Below are 18,974 nucleotides of genomic sequence, written 5' to 3' on the forward strand. Positions count from 1 at the left end.
GCTGGGGCGGGAGCTTTGGGGGGCCAGCTGCTGCTCCGAGCTGAAGCAGCTCCAGCCACCCCTGGGACCACTGCTCAGGTGGTCCCCAAGGCCAGCCGCACCAGTTGGTGTGGCTGACTGCAGGGCTGCCCTGAGCAGCTGGCTCCAGGGCCAGTTGCTTGGGTGGCCATGTGGTCAGCCACACTGGCCGCTGCAGAAGTCATGGAGGTTGCAGGAAGTCACGGAATCCATAACTTCCACGACTTCCGTGACAAACACGGAGCCCTACTCATATGTACTTTGCAAAACTACGTTTTTTCAGGTTTTCCTTTCCTTTGCAAACTTCTCCAGACCTTCTCATTTCCTCCTTTGCAACTTTTACAATCAGTTGGTCACAATCAGTAGTAGAGGAAATATACTATGCTTCAAGCATTGTTGCCTCTCCTACACCAAGTAGAATAGGATTCCAGTAATGCATTAACTTTTACTTGTCGTCCTGTCTTTCTTCTGTAAAGACTCAGTACACATGGAAATAATTTCCTAGGAAATTGTGATTGCAGTAGGAAATTAATTCATTATTTATTTGTTGAGTACAGGATAATTGCTGTTAGATGGCTTAACTTTTCAATTCCTTGCATTTGTGGTGGTCTGTCAGGTAGGTCCGATGCTTAGCAACCTTGCCTGTTTTACAACAGAGTTTTATTGTTTTGTTTCTGTGATATAATATATGTTTCTCCCATCTCCTTTCTAGGAAAAGAAAATGAAATAGTAACTATTTCCCCAAGAACATTGTTTGTTTCAGCTAAAGGATATACGTTCTTAGCAGCAGGTAACAATAATAATGGAAATTATCTTATGATTGTTTATTATTAACAAAAGTCCTGTGATATCTGCTGCCAGTTCTCTTTTGGATGCCACTACATCTTCATTGACCTTGTGAAGCAAAAGCATTGATGTTAAGTGTAGTTATCTTCAAGAGTGGCCCATTCCTCACAAGCAGAGTCTGAATGTCTGTATTATAGGCAGTGCTGGTAGCAATATCTATCTGTAAAGCTACCTAATACTTTTCAGCATAAGCACCTATAATTTTGCCAAACTTTAATCATTCATGCAGAAAGTTTTCATGCCTTGGGCAAGTTTAATTCTCACTAGAGCTGTCAATCACAGTTAATGCATGCAATTATTACAAAGCAAATTAACTAGATTAAAAAAATAGTCACGGTTAATTGCAGTTTTAATTGCACTGTTAATAGTAGAATACCAATTTAAATTTATTATTAATATTTTGGATATTTTTCTATTCACCTCATAGAAGTCCACTCAGTCCTACTTCTTGTTCAGTCAGTTGCTAAGACAAACAAGTTTATTTACATTTATGGGAGATAATGCTGCTCGCTTTTTATTTACAATGTCACTTGAAAGTGAGAACAGGTGTTCACATGGCACTGTTGTAGCTGGCAACGCAAAGTATTTACATGCCAGATATGCTAAACATTTGTATGTCCCTTCCTGCTTCAACTTGTAGGCTCTCAAGTTTTATATTGTTTTGGTTTCGAGTTTTTTCACAAAATTATAACCTTTTGTGAAAAAACATGAATTCTATAAAATTCTGTTGCCCTGTAACTGAAAAATATAACAATGGAAATAAATATGGAAAGGATGTTAAAAAGTATAATAATAGAAAAGTTGCAAGGGTACTAATGGAGAGTTTTATTTGCTAGATTTTTCCCATATTGAACTAAGAATCCTTGCACACCTATCCTGTGACCCAGAACTTCTGAAACTGTTCCAAGAACCTGAAACCACTGATGTGTTTACTACACTGGCTTCTCAATGGTAAGAGTACATTTACACCATCTGATGTAAACCAGGCCAATGGTTTCCAACCTGGGGTCTGCAGACTATGTCTAAGATTTTCAGAGATCCACAACTCCATTTGAAATTTTTTAGGGGTCCACAAATGAAAAATGGTTGAAAACCACAGAACTAGGTCAAGAAAATGACAAAAGTACCTTCAACTCTTGTATTACTGTATATTCATAGTGATATAATGTATTTCGGCACAATACTTATTTTCTTGAAAATTTGATACTTTTTCAAAAGATTGGGAGCTGGCAAGCATACCAAAAGGATTTCAGAATTATGAAAGGGAGTATAAGAGTTCCTCACCCATGTCCTTCAAAGCAATGCACGGGTTCTATTCATCCCCTTCTCCTCCACAGCTTTCATTACCACTGGCTAATATATGGATAATCTGTCTCAAGACTCAAATAGTACTGACCTAGATGAGCCTGATGACTAGAACTGGTCAAATAACTCATTGCAAGTAGCGTGTTATAAATGTTGACAATTTTTCATTGCATAATTATTCACAAATACATTTTAAAAGGATCGGCTCAGCTGTGACCTAAATTAGCTTCATGAAGGATTACAAAACATCCTTTCTCTCTGTCATGTCTCCCGATGATAATATTCACTCCAATTATATCACAAGTATTTTGAAAACCTTAGACATCTGCTAAAGATGTTGGAAAACAAAGTCTACCTGTACAGGAAACAGAGAGGACAGCGCTCATGGGATTCTTGTGGCTCCAGTGAGGGCTCATCTTCAGTCTCCTGACAGACCCTCTGATACTCAGGAGAAAGAGCAGTGTTTCAATCCTTTTTAATTAAGTCCTTCTCAGCCCTATTCCTGGGATTATTACTCTTTGTTGATCTCCAGAGAAAGGAGATCGGTAGATAAATTCCAGTGAAGAAAAAATGGTGTATTTCTAGTAACTGCATTATTTCAAATGTATTACTTATTAGTAAGGCTATGTTTTAGTCACGGGTGTTTTTAGCACAAGTCATGGACAGGTCACGGGCAGTAAGCAAAAATTCATGGCCCGTGACCTGTCCATGACTTGTACTATATACTCCTGACTAAATCTTTGGGGGAGTAGCCCAGGGGTGCCAGGGATGCTCGGGTGGGGTGGGGGGAGGCGGACAGCGGCACGTGGCTTGGTGCTGGGGAGGGGTGAGGGGCTGGCAGGTTCCTTACCTAACTCTGCACCTCCCTGGAAGCAGTGATATCAACCTCCCTCAGCTCCTAGGCAGAGGTGAGGCCATGCAGATCTGCTTGCTGCTTCCACCCCGAGTGCCGGCAAAGCAGCTCCTGTTGGCCAGGAACCACGGTCAATGGGAGCTCAGGGGTGGTACCTACAGGTGGAGGCAGTGTGCAGAGCCCCCTGGCCATGGCTCTGCCTAGGATGTCATCACTTCCAGGAAGCCCCCCCAAGGTAAGCGTCACCCAGAGCCCTCCCCGCCGCCCATGCACCAGCCATCCCTGAGCCTCCTCCCACATCCAAACTCCTGATGCTGCTGGTGGGAGGGGGGTGGTGGCCCGAGACAGTCCCAGCAGCGGCTGGGGCATCTGGCTCAGGGGCTGCCTGAGCTGCTCAGGCGGCTCCCGGGCCAGGCGCACCGGCCACTGCAGATGTCATGGAGGTCACGGAAAGTCACAGAATCCATGACCTCCATGACAAACTCGCAGCCTTACTTATTAGTTTGTATGTGGTAGAACCTAGAGACACCAACTGAGATTGGGACCCCACTGTGCTAGGCACTTTACAAGCATGCAATAAGAGACAGTTCATGCCCCAAAGAGTTTTCAGTCTCAATAGACAAGGCAGACAAATGATTGGAGAGAAAGGGTATAGCGTACAAGCAGAGTGAACAAAGTGATGGTCTGCGAGCCTTATGTAAGTTACACTTTTTGTTGTTTTTTTCTTTTTTTAATTGTTTGTATGGAATTTTTTTGAGAGCAGATTAGCTAAAAAAAGAGACAAGGAAGGGCATGAAAGGGAGAAGTTAAGGGGAAAGGGAAGCAGGGGCCCATGGAGGACAGGTGGAGCCAGGCTGAAGTACAGAGACTGTGATGGAGAGGGCAGGATAGAGTAGGAGCAAACAGCAAAGGGGGGAGAGAGACCATCCACAGTAAAGGGTGTAAATACCAGTCAGGCACTGATGACGTCATCAGAGTCTACCAGGCCCAGCTTCTGCTGATTGTCTCTGCTACTGAGTTTCTACTGTTTCCAAATTTCTGCAGAAACACACTTCCAACCCTCATTGTCCCTTTCTCTGGAGTATTTATGAATGAACTCTAAAGTAGTGGAAAGAAACTGAGGGTAGATGAAGTTGCGGTTTCCCACCTTACGATTCTTGAATCAATGCAGGTGGGGTGGATAGCCTGATGGTACAAGACTCAAGGATTCCCAGGATTGTAGCTCTAGAAAGACAATAGACTGATAAGAGCACGCTTATTGGAAAATAATTGTTAGATTCGATTTTGAGCATCTGCTGATATAATTAAGTCTGGTATATTATCATGTCATTAGAACCTCTTGATGGAATTAAATCCTTATTTCATTTTGGAGGTATATTGTAAATATGTGCATGAATATGAATCAAATTTTGTCTCAATTGTAGGCAGGGCTCCAGACATGTTATTCTAGTCAGTAATCTCACAGCTCTTGACAGCTGCCAACCTTGTATAGTTGCTACCCAGGAACTTCAACTTCAATGAAATGTTACAGTCAATTTTTTTATCAGATATGAGTGTGATGATGAGTCTACAAAACTATTACATAATGATTCTTCAAACAGTGGCTGCCTTCTCTTTTCAACTTCAAGAAAACTTTGTTTGGAAGCAACTTTATAATATACATATTATTATAATCATTATTAATTACACCCAGTGACTTTATAATATATATATTATTATAATCATTATTAATTACACCCAGTGACTTTAACCAGGATCTGGGATCTAGTGTCCTAGGTTCTGTATGAGCACACAGACTTTCTGTAGTTTTCTCTCCTTGATCCTGGTTAAGAAGTCTTCTATTAAAAACAAGAACTTTTAGAATATTTTGTCATACCTAATTCTTATTCAGCTCTCGTAGTTGGAATCCTTAATTTATGACTTATGTTTAGCTGCCGTGGAAACTATTATGATATTGCAAATAGACGTATGGTTTCAGATGGGTTATAAGCTGTATGGATCCAAACTAACTTTTAGGGACATACTTTAAAATTCATGCCCTACATTCTGCCTGCAAAACACTGAGTATCTGAATGTGTGCGAATATTTCCATACACAGAGGGTGTATTTTGTGTATGCGGTTGGTCTATGTAAATACATGGCAAATAAAACATAACAATCTAAAAAACAATGAACAAAATAGCAAAGACAAAAACACTTTAGCAAAAACACTAAGTACACTGTGTTTAAACATAGCCAATACAAACACTGGTAAAACAAAAACATCTAGTAGATAAAACATTTCTCCAATTATTAAAACCTAACAAAGATTAGAAGACACAATGTTTGCTTATTGCATATTAAGACCAGTAGTTGCAGAAATAAGCAAATAAATAGTTTTTATATAAAAATAAAATTAATTAAAGAGATTGTAGAAGGAAGTTGAGTGCAGGTTATATGAAATGAGCGAGTTGTAATTTATAGTTACACAATCAAAAACAATAACCACAGTTTTGCCCTTTGATGGCTCTAAAACAATGATTAACTGCTAACACTACCCACATGAGAAAGCATCATGATCTACTAGAAAGAGATACCTGCACCAGAGCCAGGAACTCCTCCTATATTTCCATTCTCGCTCTGCCACTGACTCTGTTTGGTCCTGGAAATCACTTGATATAAATATTTTCTCTGATTTCCCCTCGGTAAAATAGGGATGATAATACTTAGCTCACAGCAATGTTATGAGAGTTAATTCATGTTTATACAGTATTTTACCTTTTTAAAGTGCTATATAAGTGCTGAATTTTATAATTATGTATGTCAATGTATCACAATAATCTTTAAAAAAGAGGTATTTGAATTTTCCCTTTAAAATTATTGTGATTCAAACAGAATAATTTCAATCCTAATAAATTAAGACTTAATTATAGATCCTATGAGCTTGACTTGTCCATGAGAGGCAAGGGAGGAGGCACACTCATCCTCCCTGCCTCCCCCACAGGCCTACTGCAGCTCCCCAGCAGGGTGCCTGAAAAGCTCTTATCAATTTCGCTTTTGATGTCTGAAAATGAAATTGACGAGATCCTTCCAGGCAGGCAGGGAGGAGCCCGATTTTCAAAGGTTTATAACTTTCAAGGCCAGAAGGGACCATTGTGATCATATCTGACCTCCTTTATAACACAGACCATAAAATTTCCCCAGTATAACTCCTGTTTGAACTAGAGCATATCTTTTTATTTAAAAAATTCCAATCTTGATTTTAAAATTGCCAGCAATATTCTGGATGAAAAATGAAAATTGAAATTTTCCTGCATCAAATTTTGATTTTACGAAAAGGGCATTTCCTGTTGAAAAATAGTTCCAGTGGAAAATTCCCAGACAGCCCTTTTATCTCTAACACAGACAACCAAAAATACATTGCCCTAGTGCAGGGGTTCTAAAACTGGGGTTTGGGACGTTATTACATGGTGGGCGGCGAGCTGCCAGCTTCCACCCCAAACCCTGCTTTGCCTCCAGCATTTTATAATGGTGTTAAATATATAAAAAAGTGTTTTTAATTTATAACGGGGGTGACACTGAGAGGCTTGCTATGTGAAAGGGCTCACCAGTACAATAGTTTGAGAACCACTGCCCTAGTGCACCACTTATCATCAAATACAGTGAAGTTCAAGAGTTTTGTTCTAATCTTCAAAATCCTTTATATAATTGGTCCAAGCAACCTGCAAGATTATCTCATTCTTCATAATCATGATCCTCCATGACAGTTTCACTCCTCTGGAAGACTAGACCTGTCACCACAAGATAGACTCATAAGAGGGAAGAGGGAAGCTTTTTTTGGCAGCTGTCCAAACACTGTGGCGTTTACTGTCACAAGAGATCCAAATGACAACCAAACTCAGAGTAAAATATAAATCTGACTTCTCTGACCTAGACGTCCCACAATAAATGAATAATAAGCAATTTTGTGTAAAAATTCCACTGAGGAGAAGGAAAGAGAGAGTATGACTTAAATCTGTGAGACACTCAAATACTAAGGTAAAGTGCTGTATAATTCCTAGCTAGACAGAGGGATCAATAATTTATGAATTCTCTGTCAAAGATAGACTGGGATTAAAGAATAAATGAAGTTAAAAGTCAATGAGTCCTTTTGGTTTCCTGTGCAAAGTTTTCTTTTTATTGGCTGCATTGTGGCTATAGATCTCTGATATAAAATGGAGCTTTGTTATGCTTCTCAGATGGTGAGCAGTTCACTACCACAGGATGTGCTAGTCCTGGTCTTGCCATATCTATTCATGAAAGCACTTAAGCACACACTTAACTTTAAGCATGTGCTTAAGTGCTTCTCAGAACTGGGCCATTAGTACATGGCTGATATGTTCCTCTGAGTCAAACCAGTGGAATTCACCTTTCTGCTTTGGTTATTTCCTTTTAACTTGTCCAGAACTAGCGAACAAAGTTCTTTCTGCTGCTTCTTTCTCTGGTGTCTGACTAGGTCTCCCACAATTCTTTCAAGAATTCCCCATATGGATTTGTGGGAAATGAGCTAATAACAATCTTCAAAGGCAGTGTGTTTGAGCATACCAGGTTAAATAATGATTGAAGCCCTGCTCTGCTAAATTGGACATCAGGCTAGAGGCCAAGTCAGTAACGTTGCATAAATGTGTGAATTGAGTTTCAGGTATCAGCCTTAGGTATTTTGTTATGCAGCAGAAATTCTGCTTTTGGACCATATGCTCTAAGACATTCATGTGCAGAAACCAGCAAGATTTGAATCCACTTAGACAATCTCTACTCAGACTTGTTTTACGTATAGCACAAACACCCTAAGAGTTTTATGAAAAACCTTTGTCCTGTCTAAATAGTAACTAAGAGACCATTTAACATATATCCTGTATAACCTAGCCTCACCTGTAAATAATAAAGTTTAGAGAAAATCTCTACTAAATAGTAGTTTTACAGACGGATTAAGGTGAAACTCCAACTCTACCTTAAGTCAGAAATTTAGGATGAGAATGCAGAGCCACTTTATACTTATGGGACACTGTGTAGAAAGGCTTAGATATCAGAACTTGGATTACAGTTACTATCCTTGCTGACTGAGCCACTAGGAATGCTATCTTAATGTGGGAAACCAGGGAAATTCTTTTAATCACAATACCATGCTTCCTTCCTGGATAAAATAGGGTACGTCTATACCCAGCCGCTAGTTCGGCGGCTGGCAATCGAACTTCTGGGTTCGATTTATCGCGTCTTGTCTGGACGCGATAAGTCGAACCCGGAAGTGCTTGCCGTGGACTGCGGTACTCCAGCTCGGTGAAAGGAGTACCGCGGAGTCGACGGGGGAGCCTGCCTGCCACGTGTGGACCGAGGTAAGATCGAACTAAGGTACTTCAAACTTCAGCTACGTTATTCACGTAGCTGAAGTTGCGTACCTTAGTTTGATTTGGGGGGTTAGTGTAGACCAAGCCTTAGTGACATATGCCTAGGAATCTCAGTAAATATTACTTTTACAGGGCCTTCTCCAACTTATACAAGCTATTTGAGGATAACAGCAATTCCTGAAGCTCCTTAAACAAACATGTATACAGTGTAGTATAACTGCAAAAATAAATCTTCTATTACCTGAAATGCATATTTCCATTTCAGACCCTGGTGTCAGAAAGATAATTATCTCTGTAGGTAAGCATTTTCAGGAAGTGACTAAAGATCTAGTCATGTCACCATATATATGCTGTTCCATATGAAGTTTGTTGATCTACTCTAAAGAAATCCCTAAGAATCTGTAGCCTCAGAAGCACCTCTCCACAACTAAAGAAGATAGATTGTTAGAGAAGTATGGTGTTTACTGGTCAAGTTCAAGTACTTACAGCTCTTCCAAGTTCACTTTCATTTCAGAGTTTTAGCATCTGAATCTGGAAGCAAAGAGAAAGTTTTGGGAGTGCTTGTGTGTGCAATAAATTCTTTCCTATATTCTACAGATTAAAAATAGGATGAGAATACAAAATTTAACCATTTCTATTATAAATGACTTAGTATCATGAAGACAGAAGGACATTTTAATGAAATTCCAGACCTATATGTGGTACGTATTGAAAGAGAATTACCTGAATGATGTAGCTAACTGCCAGCATTCTAATATTAAAATAGATTCTCCCCACTAAATAGTGTATAATTTAACCTACACACATTATGATAACAATCTCTCTCCATATGTACAATGACGCATTTGTCCTTCACTGCTATTTATCTTTGATGCTACAAAAACAATGCTATAAAATATTAAGACTGAAAGTTTAATGTCTTAACCAGATTCTGGATAGGACTGATAAGCCTTTTCTAATACAGACGAAGGTCAGGATTCAGTCCTTTTAGTGTGATTGATGTGACTGGCTTCTCCTGTCTCAAAAACTAACAATAACAAGAAAATTGGTGTATGATTCTGAAGGGTGAAATTAAAGTTGTTCATAAAAATGAAAGAAGACATAATTTTGTGATCGTATTACATGCTCAAGACTTAGGGTAGTCCAGGATTGAGAGAACTCTGAAGGGATTGACAGTGGCCCAACTTCTACTGTTTCACTTTATAGTTTAAGTTTTATAAAAACCAAACCCACATGAAACCCTTTCAATGTATCCCTCTTCCCCAATCAGTTTCTTCCTTTATAGGCCCCGAGCCACCTCTCTTACCCATCAATGGAGCAAGAAATGGCAAAGTTATAGATTTCCTGCTTTCTGGGTAATGAGGCTTCCTGCACCATGTCTCTTCAGGTAGGGCCACTGCTCACTTAATCCACTGGGTCTTCAGAGAGATCAGGAAAAGGTCTGTCCCCTTCAAAGGTATCCAGAAAGAAGGAGACACACCCTTTCCCTGTATACCACTGCTAGATTAAGCAGCAGAGGAAACAAGTGCCCCATAATTAGGATAGTGCATGTATGCTATGGAATCCAAGTGAATCTACAAAACTCTTTAAAGTTACAGTGGGTCCTGTGGCACCTTTGAGACTAACAGAAGTATTGGGAGCATAAGCTTTCGTGGGTAAGAACCTCACTTCTTCTTCTTGCATCTGAAGAAGTGAGGTTCTTACCCACGAAAGCTTATGCTCCCAATACTTCTGTTAGTCTCAAAGGTGCCACAGGACCCTCTGTTGCTTTTTACAGATTCAGACTAACACGGCTACCCCTCTGATCTTTAAAGTTAGTTATTTTGAAGAGTGTTTCTTTACATCTTGTCACAGGATGAGCGTGGTTGGCCCCTTAAAAGGACCAAGTTCACATCACTTCTGTGGACATGGCCTATGCCAAAGCCAGAAGAATTTGAGGCCTTGGCAGTCATGGGAACTGTAGGCTGCCAACAGAGCATGTTGGGTATAAAAGGCTTGCTTTTCTCTGTCTGAGGGAGGGCAGGGCAATGGTCAGACATGCAGTGAATCTCTCTGGCAAGGAGGAGACAAGAGACAAGTGTGCTGATGTTGCTGAAAGGAAAGGGCTTAAGGAAGAAGCCTGCAAAAGTAGCCTGTAGAGGAGCTGAAGAAAGATCTATTGAGGAACCTTTCATAAAGGGGAGAAAACTCTTGAAAAAGGGACGAGATGTTCACCCAGACCCTGATGAGTGGACTGTAATGCAGAGATGTAATGTCTTTTCCTTTTGGACTGCTATAATGTACTCAGGAAGAGGGGGGATTTTGTTTCAGCTGAAGGGCTAAACCACCCAACCAACAGGGTAAATTCAGGCATTGGCCATATCTGATAATGGGAAGATTGCCATTTAGTCTAGCAGGAGCTACAATGAGACACAGGGACTGTATACCTTCTCCCTGCTTGTTGATAGTGGTTCAGGCTATTTCCTGATCCCCCAGAAAAGCCAGTGGATTGTGGGGAACAGTAGTTCTACCTAATGCAGCCCAAAAAATATAATATGGAAGAGGAATTGCCTTGCACTTCCTGAAGACCTTTGGAAAGTCAGCAGCGGCAAGCAGAAGGGACACAGAAATGAGGGAGAAGCTGTGAAGGGGGTAGAGGGGTGTATGAAAGGGTAGGGTGTCAGGGCTCTTCAAGTATGGAACTAGGCTCATTGTATCTATATTTAGCTAGATTTTGGCCAACCCTTATTTCAGGTGAATTAAGGTTTTTTTCGGGACCTTTTGCATAATCCTAGTTGTTTCCCTGATTTGTCTATATACATTTACAGTAGTACATATTAATGGCAGTCCTTTTAGGCTGATTTCAACCTACTGTTACTTGTAAGTACAAACATCAGTCACAAGGTGAAAAAAATTAAGACTAGTCCTAATTCTAATGCTTAAAAATTGGAGCTAAATTTTAATAACAACAGTAGCTAATAAAACAGGAATGGAATATATACATTTTACAAAGGAAAAATTGCTTTTACATACAAGAAAATGTTTGATAATAGCTACAAAGCAAACAACGATTGTGCTTATCTACATTTTTTTATAAATATATTACCAACAGACTCTCAGACTGTCTCACATTACTCAGGAGATGTTGTTTGGGCTTCTGTTCAGGTAGTCTAGGGAATCAAGCAGTCATAGTTTTCTTCACTGTCTTATGGATGAGACATATCAGCCTAGGGCTCCAGCTTTGTTGACAGGCTTTTCAGGCAGTCACAGACTATTCCCTGTGCCGCTTGTACATAAGTTAGAGCACTCTGTTTCCTGAATGTGGTTCCCCAACTTCTCATTGGCTCAGTGTTGAGCTCCAAACTACATTTATTCTAATATAGGTTTTAATAATTTGCTCATTACCATTGTATCTGAGCACTGGCTTCCAGGAGTGCATTAAACAATGTGATTACACTTCTGTCACATGTTGCTTGCTCTCTCATCCTCTTCCCAGAGAGAGAAGAATGGAGTGTCTTATTTTAGGAGATTTTTGTTTTGTTTTTTTGTTAAATATACCTGTTGCTATATTAGATAAGTGAAGGTCAAAGACTTGCTCTTTGCAGTGGGAGCAGGAAGTGGTGAGGTTTGTGATAGTCCTTAGTTCTTGGGGGAGTTCATTCCACAGTCTCAGACCTCCCCAGGAGTAGGTTCTGTTCCCACACAGATGAGCTTTATCTTATTGTTGAGAGTTCCATTACACCAGCAAAGCAAAGTTGTCAACCACAGTATTTATTTCAGAGTTCTAAATGGTCTTTAGGTATCCTGTGCCCCGGCCATCGGGAGCTTTGAAGATAAGGACTCAAACCTGATTTGAAATTCTGTGGGAAGCCAGTGTAGAGAGCAGAGGACAGGAGTGGTATGCTCACAGTAGCCTATGTGACTGAGGAGACCTGCTGCAGTATTAGTTAGAGTTTCCTAAATGCTGAAGATTTGATGTCCAGTTACATTATGCTGCTGTAGTCCAGTCAAGAGGCAACAAAGGCATGAATAACTCAGGCCAGGTTTTCATGTCAGGATGGGACAGCGTCTCTTAGACAACTGGAGAGGGTAGACAACATTACTCATGGCCATTGTCATGCGAGAGCTCAGCATCAGTGAGGAATCTAAGACTACTCCTAGAGTATGGACTGAATTGACCAATTGTGGATGTGAACATTGTCAAAGGACACTGCATTATGGCTGCAAACTCCTCAAACTACTTTCCTCTGCCCACCAGCATCACCTCTGTTTTGCTCGAGTTCAGCTTCAGCCAGATATTCTTTATCCATGAAAGACAAGTTTGACACTGGTTGGCTAGGACTGAAGTATCTAGGGTGGGTTTCTTCAGTGTTGGTCAAGCTATTGCATGTTTGAAGGAGGAAGGGAAGATTCCTTCTCTGAATGAGGCATTGGTTATTTCAGTCAGGAGCGGCACCAGCAGTTCATGACTCTCTTTCACTTGTCAGGATGAGTTCCTTCATTTCCAAAAGATGGAAAGAACCCACATATCTGTTTTCTTGGAACTGCAGTGAAGTTGTCTTTCCAGCCACTGGACATAAATAGGGCTTGAAATCTAAACCTCACACCAGTAAAACAATATGCTAATACATGTCACTTCTCTGCCCCTGTGTACATTGCAATATTCTAGGATCTTCCCTTTGAAGAAATAGGACAGAAGGTGGCTTATGCATCATATATGTAACCTACAGACCCATAGAAGGCACAGCTTGTACAAATTGGCTGGCCAGGCCTGATATTACTGGTTTGAAATTGGAATTTTCTTTCTCCTGGGTGTGCTGCCTGCAACCAAGGACAAGCTGCACCTACTTGATAGAGGCATAGAGAGGTGATGTGACCTGCTCAAGATCACCCAGCAGGTCAGTGGCAGAGCAAGGAATGGAATCCAGGTCTCCTGAGCGCCAGTCCAGCACCCTGTATCACGCTGCCTCTCCCTCTAACACCCACCAACAGTAGCTCTGAATTTCCCTTCCAGTGGGTAGTCCATGTATAATATTTGATGAGTCTGCTGTAGCCTTTGAGCTATGAACCCTGGGTTTTATTTAGCTCAGGCAGTAAAGGTTCATTTTAAATTCAGAGGTCTTAGGTTTGATCCTAGCTGCTGCAAGCCCCACCGAGGGGCATCACATTACATATACTCTAACCTTTTCTTTTACGAACACTGGAAGAACTGATTGTGTGGTAGTAATTTAATCATTTTTAAATTAGTTGCATACCCTCTGGTCATTTTCTTCTGTTGAGACAGATTTGAAGAAATAATTGCTACTGTATTTTTTTAACCTAAGAATGATTTCTACTTGCCCATTGTCTCTATTGTTTTATAAGCTAAGTTTAATTTCTGTTCTAGTTTCTATATCCAAAATATTTTTAATTCTATATCTTGTGTTATTTCTATTTTATTTACATCAGACTCTTCCATTCAGCACTGCTGTTAATGAAATGAGAAATGGGGTACAGGTTTGGTGCTGCTCAAATATGCTACTGAGGGATGCAGCTCATGGCTCTTAGAAGAGGTTTGAAAACTGCTGTGTCTATCTTTAAGTAGGATTTCATGCATGGTCCAGATTCCTCTCCCATTTTGTTACCAGTAGCACTGATTGGGCAAGCCCTTCAGTGTTTAGACAGAGATTAAAGACAAATTACTCTTGTTATTTTTGCAGAGGACTAGAATGATGGCTGGAACAGGCAATTGAAAAATACAGTTTAATTACGATGCAATTTATTATTTATTCACTTATGATCCCACAGGGGTAAGGATGAGTGGGGAGACATAATGAGCCTAGGATAGATGGAGTGAGAGGTTAGGAAATAAGGTGGCCATGTTTCACATGGGTGTATGGATGGGGAGTTCTGAGGACAGTACAATCAGGGACAAGGAATTTTTAGTAGCCAATAGAAGAGGAGCAGACTCACTCATCAGACATTTTGTGATTGACCACGAGTGGGAACTTCACAATTCGATAGTACATGACATCTTTGCTCAATGATGGACCCTGACCAGAGATTTATTCACTTCACAGGTGAACAGCAAATGCGTGACATACTGCTCCAGTGGAGCCGTTGGCCACAGCTTCCAGGGCGACGCCCTCTTATTCCCCTGGTTGGACCAACTCAACTACGCCTTTCCTCCACTACCGCTCTTACCTTGAGTACTACACAAGATTCAATGAGACAGAGCCTTGATAATTCTGATTGCCCCCCACTGGCCCAGACAATTCTGGTTCCCCAATCTTCTCTGCATGTCATCCTGTTCACCAATTCCTATCCCCATCAATCCTGATTTGTTGATCCAATGCAAAGGCGAGATCAGACATCCCAGTCCACCCTGCACTACACCTCAGAGAGTGGTATTTGGATAGGCATCTGCCTTAGAATGAATGTGCTCTTCAGCAGTTCAGAACATCCTTTATAGCAGCAGAAAAGACTCCACCAGACATTACTGGGCCAAGTGGTGATGTTTTTCATCATGGGCTCAGCAAAAACATGCTTCACCAGAATCAGCAGGGATCCCCCTCCTACTCAATTTTGTTCTGATGCTGAAGTCCTGGGGTCTCACCCACAGCTCTTTGAAAGTACGCCTGGCAGCAATCCATGCATTCCAGCCGGTCTTCACACATCCATTGACTGCTAGGTTCATCAGAACCTTCCCACCTATCAGAACTTATAGCACATCAGTGGGACTTGAATCTTGTTCTTTCTGTGCTAATGAAGTTTCCCTTTGAACCCTTAGCATCATTCTCCATGTCCCTCCTTCCATGAAAGTTGCCTTCCTCATTGCTATCGCTTCCGTGAGACAAGTGGGCGAACTTGGGGCCATGATGGCAGACCCGCCATTTAGGGTTTTCCACAGAGATAGTCTCACTGTGATTACACCATAAATTTTTACCAACAGTGGTTTCTCAATTTCACATCAATGAACCCATTCACCACCTTTTTTCTTCTTGAAGCTTCATACATCTGCAGAGGAACATTGACTCTATTCCCTCAATGTTTGATGAGCTCTGGCCTTCTATCTGCAGAGAACGAAACCAATCAGAAAGTCCCCTAACTATTATTCACAATAGCAGAGAGACTCAAGGGACAGGCCATCTCCACCCAGAGAATCTCTAAATGGATTTTGGGGTGTATTAAACCCTGCAACCAACTATTAGGTCTATGTCCCCCCCACCACGAGGACTCAGACTTCGACCTTGGCCTCCCATCACAATGTGCCACTCATTGACATATGTGGAGAGACCACATGGAGTTCTTTACACATCTTCACTGTGTACTACACCTTAGTACAGGACTCAGCCATGGATGCCTCTTTCAGCATGACAGTCCTCCACATACTATACCATCCTCATCCTCACACCCTCATTCAATTTAGGTACTGCTTGTTAATCACCCTCGGTGGAATACAAGAGGGACCACCACTCCAAAAAGAAGTGGAGGTTATTTACCTCTAATTGGAGGTTCTTTGAGATGTGTAGTCCCTATCTGTATTCCACTTCCTGCCCTCCTTCCCCTCTGCTACTCATTTGCTGGATTTGCAGTGGAGAAGGAACTGAAGACACAGTTGGTCTGTCCCATCCTTTATCATCTCGGACAGAAGCATGAGGTGAATCAGGGAGCATGCGCGGACCAATGGACGCTACTTTCAAATTCTCCTAATCTGGAGGCATGGAAAGCATGCATAACTCCTCAGTGGAATACAGATAAGTACCAAACATCTGAAAAGACCTCCAGTTACAGGCAAGCAACCGCCTCTTTCAACTATATTTATACTGAACTGGAGTGGTCTCAGCCAAAAAGAGTGCAGAAATGCTGTGCAGTTACTGACTAGGTAGCGCATGTGCAGCCCTTTGCACTCTGGTTTATTACAGCATTCAAATAATACATATGTTCTCAAGTTTTTGTTTCACCCAGCTGATCAAAGAAAAACATAACCTAATTATGTTTCCAGAATATTTAAGAGCAGATACTGCCACCTTACTCATGTGGAGTAGTTCCTTACTCCAAAATTAGCTTAATTGATATCAATAGGTCTTCTTGTGAACTGCAGTACTACTCACTATGAGCAATAGTGCTAGGTTCTCTGGCTCTTAATAATTAGCTATTTTGATTATATAATTATGGGCTAGATTTTGGCAGTGTCCTGCAGTTGTAACAGTGCAGAACTGTGTGGCTCCAAAATAGGCCCAGATTCTTCTGGAAAGATTTCATAGGATTGTATTTGAGAGAGAAGATTTTATTCAGAATGTTCCATAACAGAAACTTTAATTCTTATGGGGAATACCTATAGCCTATTGTAATAATAAAAAATGATAACAGAGTTACTGTAGCTATTAATTAAGACATGAGTATGTTTTCAGATGTGACGCTCTGGAAGAAAAGAATGAAAGATTTCATATTCTGAGAGTTAATGTTGTGCCTGATCGAAGCAGGCCTGATCTTAAGTAATCAAATTTCTCAGAAAAACAATTGTTCAGTCTGTTATCCTCATTATTGTTCCTTAGATTCTGTGAGGTAGAATACTTCCTGGAGCTCCCCAGCTCACAGGGAGTGCAATACCCTTAAGAGGTGCAACATACTTCCCCCCCGACACAGCTGGAGGGGACAAGATGGAGCCATGATGCCACCTATACTTTGTTCCTCTGCACCTATTGCAGCACGATGCAGCAATGGGAGAATAATAGAAAGCAGCCCCTACGTATTCCTCTGGACTGCAATTCTGTTTTCCTTTCTCCCTACTCCTGTTATACAATCACTTATCGGGTAGGCAGAATCTGGCCCTATTTGAAGGTGCTTCTTCTTAAATCTGTTGTATCCATGTCCTCAGGTAATAATTTGGTTTAGGGGTTTATTTAAACTAATATATGTTTTGTAATCATGTGCATAAATTGGAAGCATCTCAGGCTGGTTATCAAAATAACTGTAATGATAACAGATTGAATCATTGTTCTGGGTAAGTGTGATTATTTAAGACGGTGTATGCTTGGATCAGGCACAAAGCACTCAGAGTATCAGATCCTGCATTCTTTTATTCTGTAGCATCACTTCTGAAAACATACCTGTTTCTTAATTAGTAGTTACAGTAACTGTTGGAATTTTTATATTCGTGCAATAAGCTATATGTACTGTTCACGAGAATGAAAGTTTCTGCTATGGAACAGTTTGAAATCTCTCAGCTACAAGCCTAAAGGGATTAGTGGGACTATTGCAAATATATTATGCTTAATGGTTTTTGAAATAGTTATTTCACCTTTGAAATGCCTACTTTTCAGATGAGGCAACTTTGGCACCAAAATGTGCTGTGCTCTTTCTTTCTTTCTTTCTTTCTTTCTTTCTTTCTTTCTTTCTTTCTTTCGAAGGGGTCAGATTTTAATCTATAATATACTGTAGTGATTACCATTTATCTTGGAAAATCCAATATTACAACTGCAGATCTTACAGATTTTTCTACATAGGTATTATCATAAATACAGTGTGAGAATAGAACATGGATATAGGTACTGTACAAAGACTGGATTCTCACATCATTCTGAAGTGTTCAAAAGTTGTGGTCTTAGAATTTTGAAATCATGTTACTGAAATCTTATAATAGACATACAGTGCCTGTGATTAATTGTAGTTTTAAGAAACACATTTAAGGCTGTTTTCAAGATCCTACTCATGGCATTTAAGGTTCTTTATTAAATTGTTAATGTGTTGTATACAGTGTACACAATAAAAACTATAAATTACAAGGCGGTGAGGTAAAGCATAATGATCTTTTGATGGAAGAGATCTGGAATTTGCACATTAATGAGCTATAAACCCAAAATTCACAATGATTTTTGATTTGAATACTTATAATATATCTAACATACCCATTTATTATTATTTGTTGGCTTGCTTCAGGGAGTGAAAGAATATTTTTCTAGTAGCAAAATGGCCTTTCATCAATACATGTATGACATATTTGCAAAAGAGAGAAATAAGCAGTCTCCTGGCTTTGAGGTTGAACTGTCAATGTTCTCATATGTCCTAATGAGTGATTTATTATTATGAAGTTTAGCAGACATAACACCTGCTCTATACTGTCTTACGGAGTCTAAAAAGATGAGATCCCTTGTTAGTAGTTTTTGTGAAGTAGAGGCATTAAAACACTCAAGCATGGATGGTCTCACTATATTCAGTCAGCTGTAGCAGTTAGGAATGAATTCTCTTCAGCGCCTGATAAATTGCACAATTAGTTAGGGACATTATGGTTAGAGATGAGCCTGAACCAAAACCGTGAGTTCAGATTAGAGGTCATTTCTCACACATCTCTCTATAGTGGACAGAATCTGAACACCCTTAAATTTGGGAAGGTTCAAATCTAGATTTTGAACCCCCAACTCCAGGAATGTTCAGATCCTGGATTTTTAGTTCAGATTCTTATAGAAACATAAGGTTTAGATCTTGGGTTCTGGTTCAACCGCATCTTTAATTACTGCATGAGTTTTTCAATGAGTTTTCCTCCAATATTTTCATTGGCTATTGCATCCCAAAAGTAACTGGTAAATATTAAAATATATTCTTTCTTTGACCTTCTCAGAATCAGAGTT

At 40.3% G+C, this 18,974-nt stretch overlaps 1 protein-coding gene across 1 annotated transcript in view; it reads left to right on the forward strand.

Annotated features, from left to right (window-relative positions):
• The window catches only part of POLN (DNA polymerase nu), a 201,008-nt gene that overhangs the window by 104,005 nt on the left and 78,029 nt on the right, over window positions 1–18,974 (forward strand). The window contains exons 14-15 of the mRNA XM_034772539.1: window positions 731–808; window positions 1,701–1,815. Coding sequence (XP_034628430.1) covers window positions 731–808; window positions 1,701–1,815 — 193 coding nt within the window. The remainder of the gene's footprint in view (window positions 1–730; window positions 809–1,700; window positions 1,816–18,974) is intronic.

The sequence above is a fragment of the Trachemys scripta genome, chromosome 5 (assembly GCF_013100865.1).
Source record: "Trachemys scripta elegans isolate TJP31775 chromosome 5, CAS_Tse_1.0, whole genome shotgun sequence".
Taxonomy (NCBI): Eukaryota; Metazoa; Chordata; order Testudines; family Emydidae; genus Trachemys; species Trachemys scripta.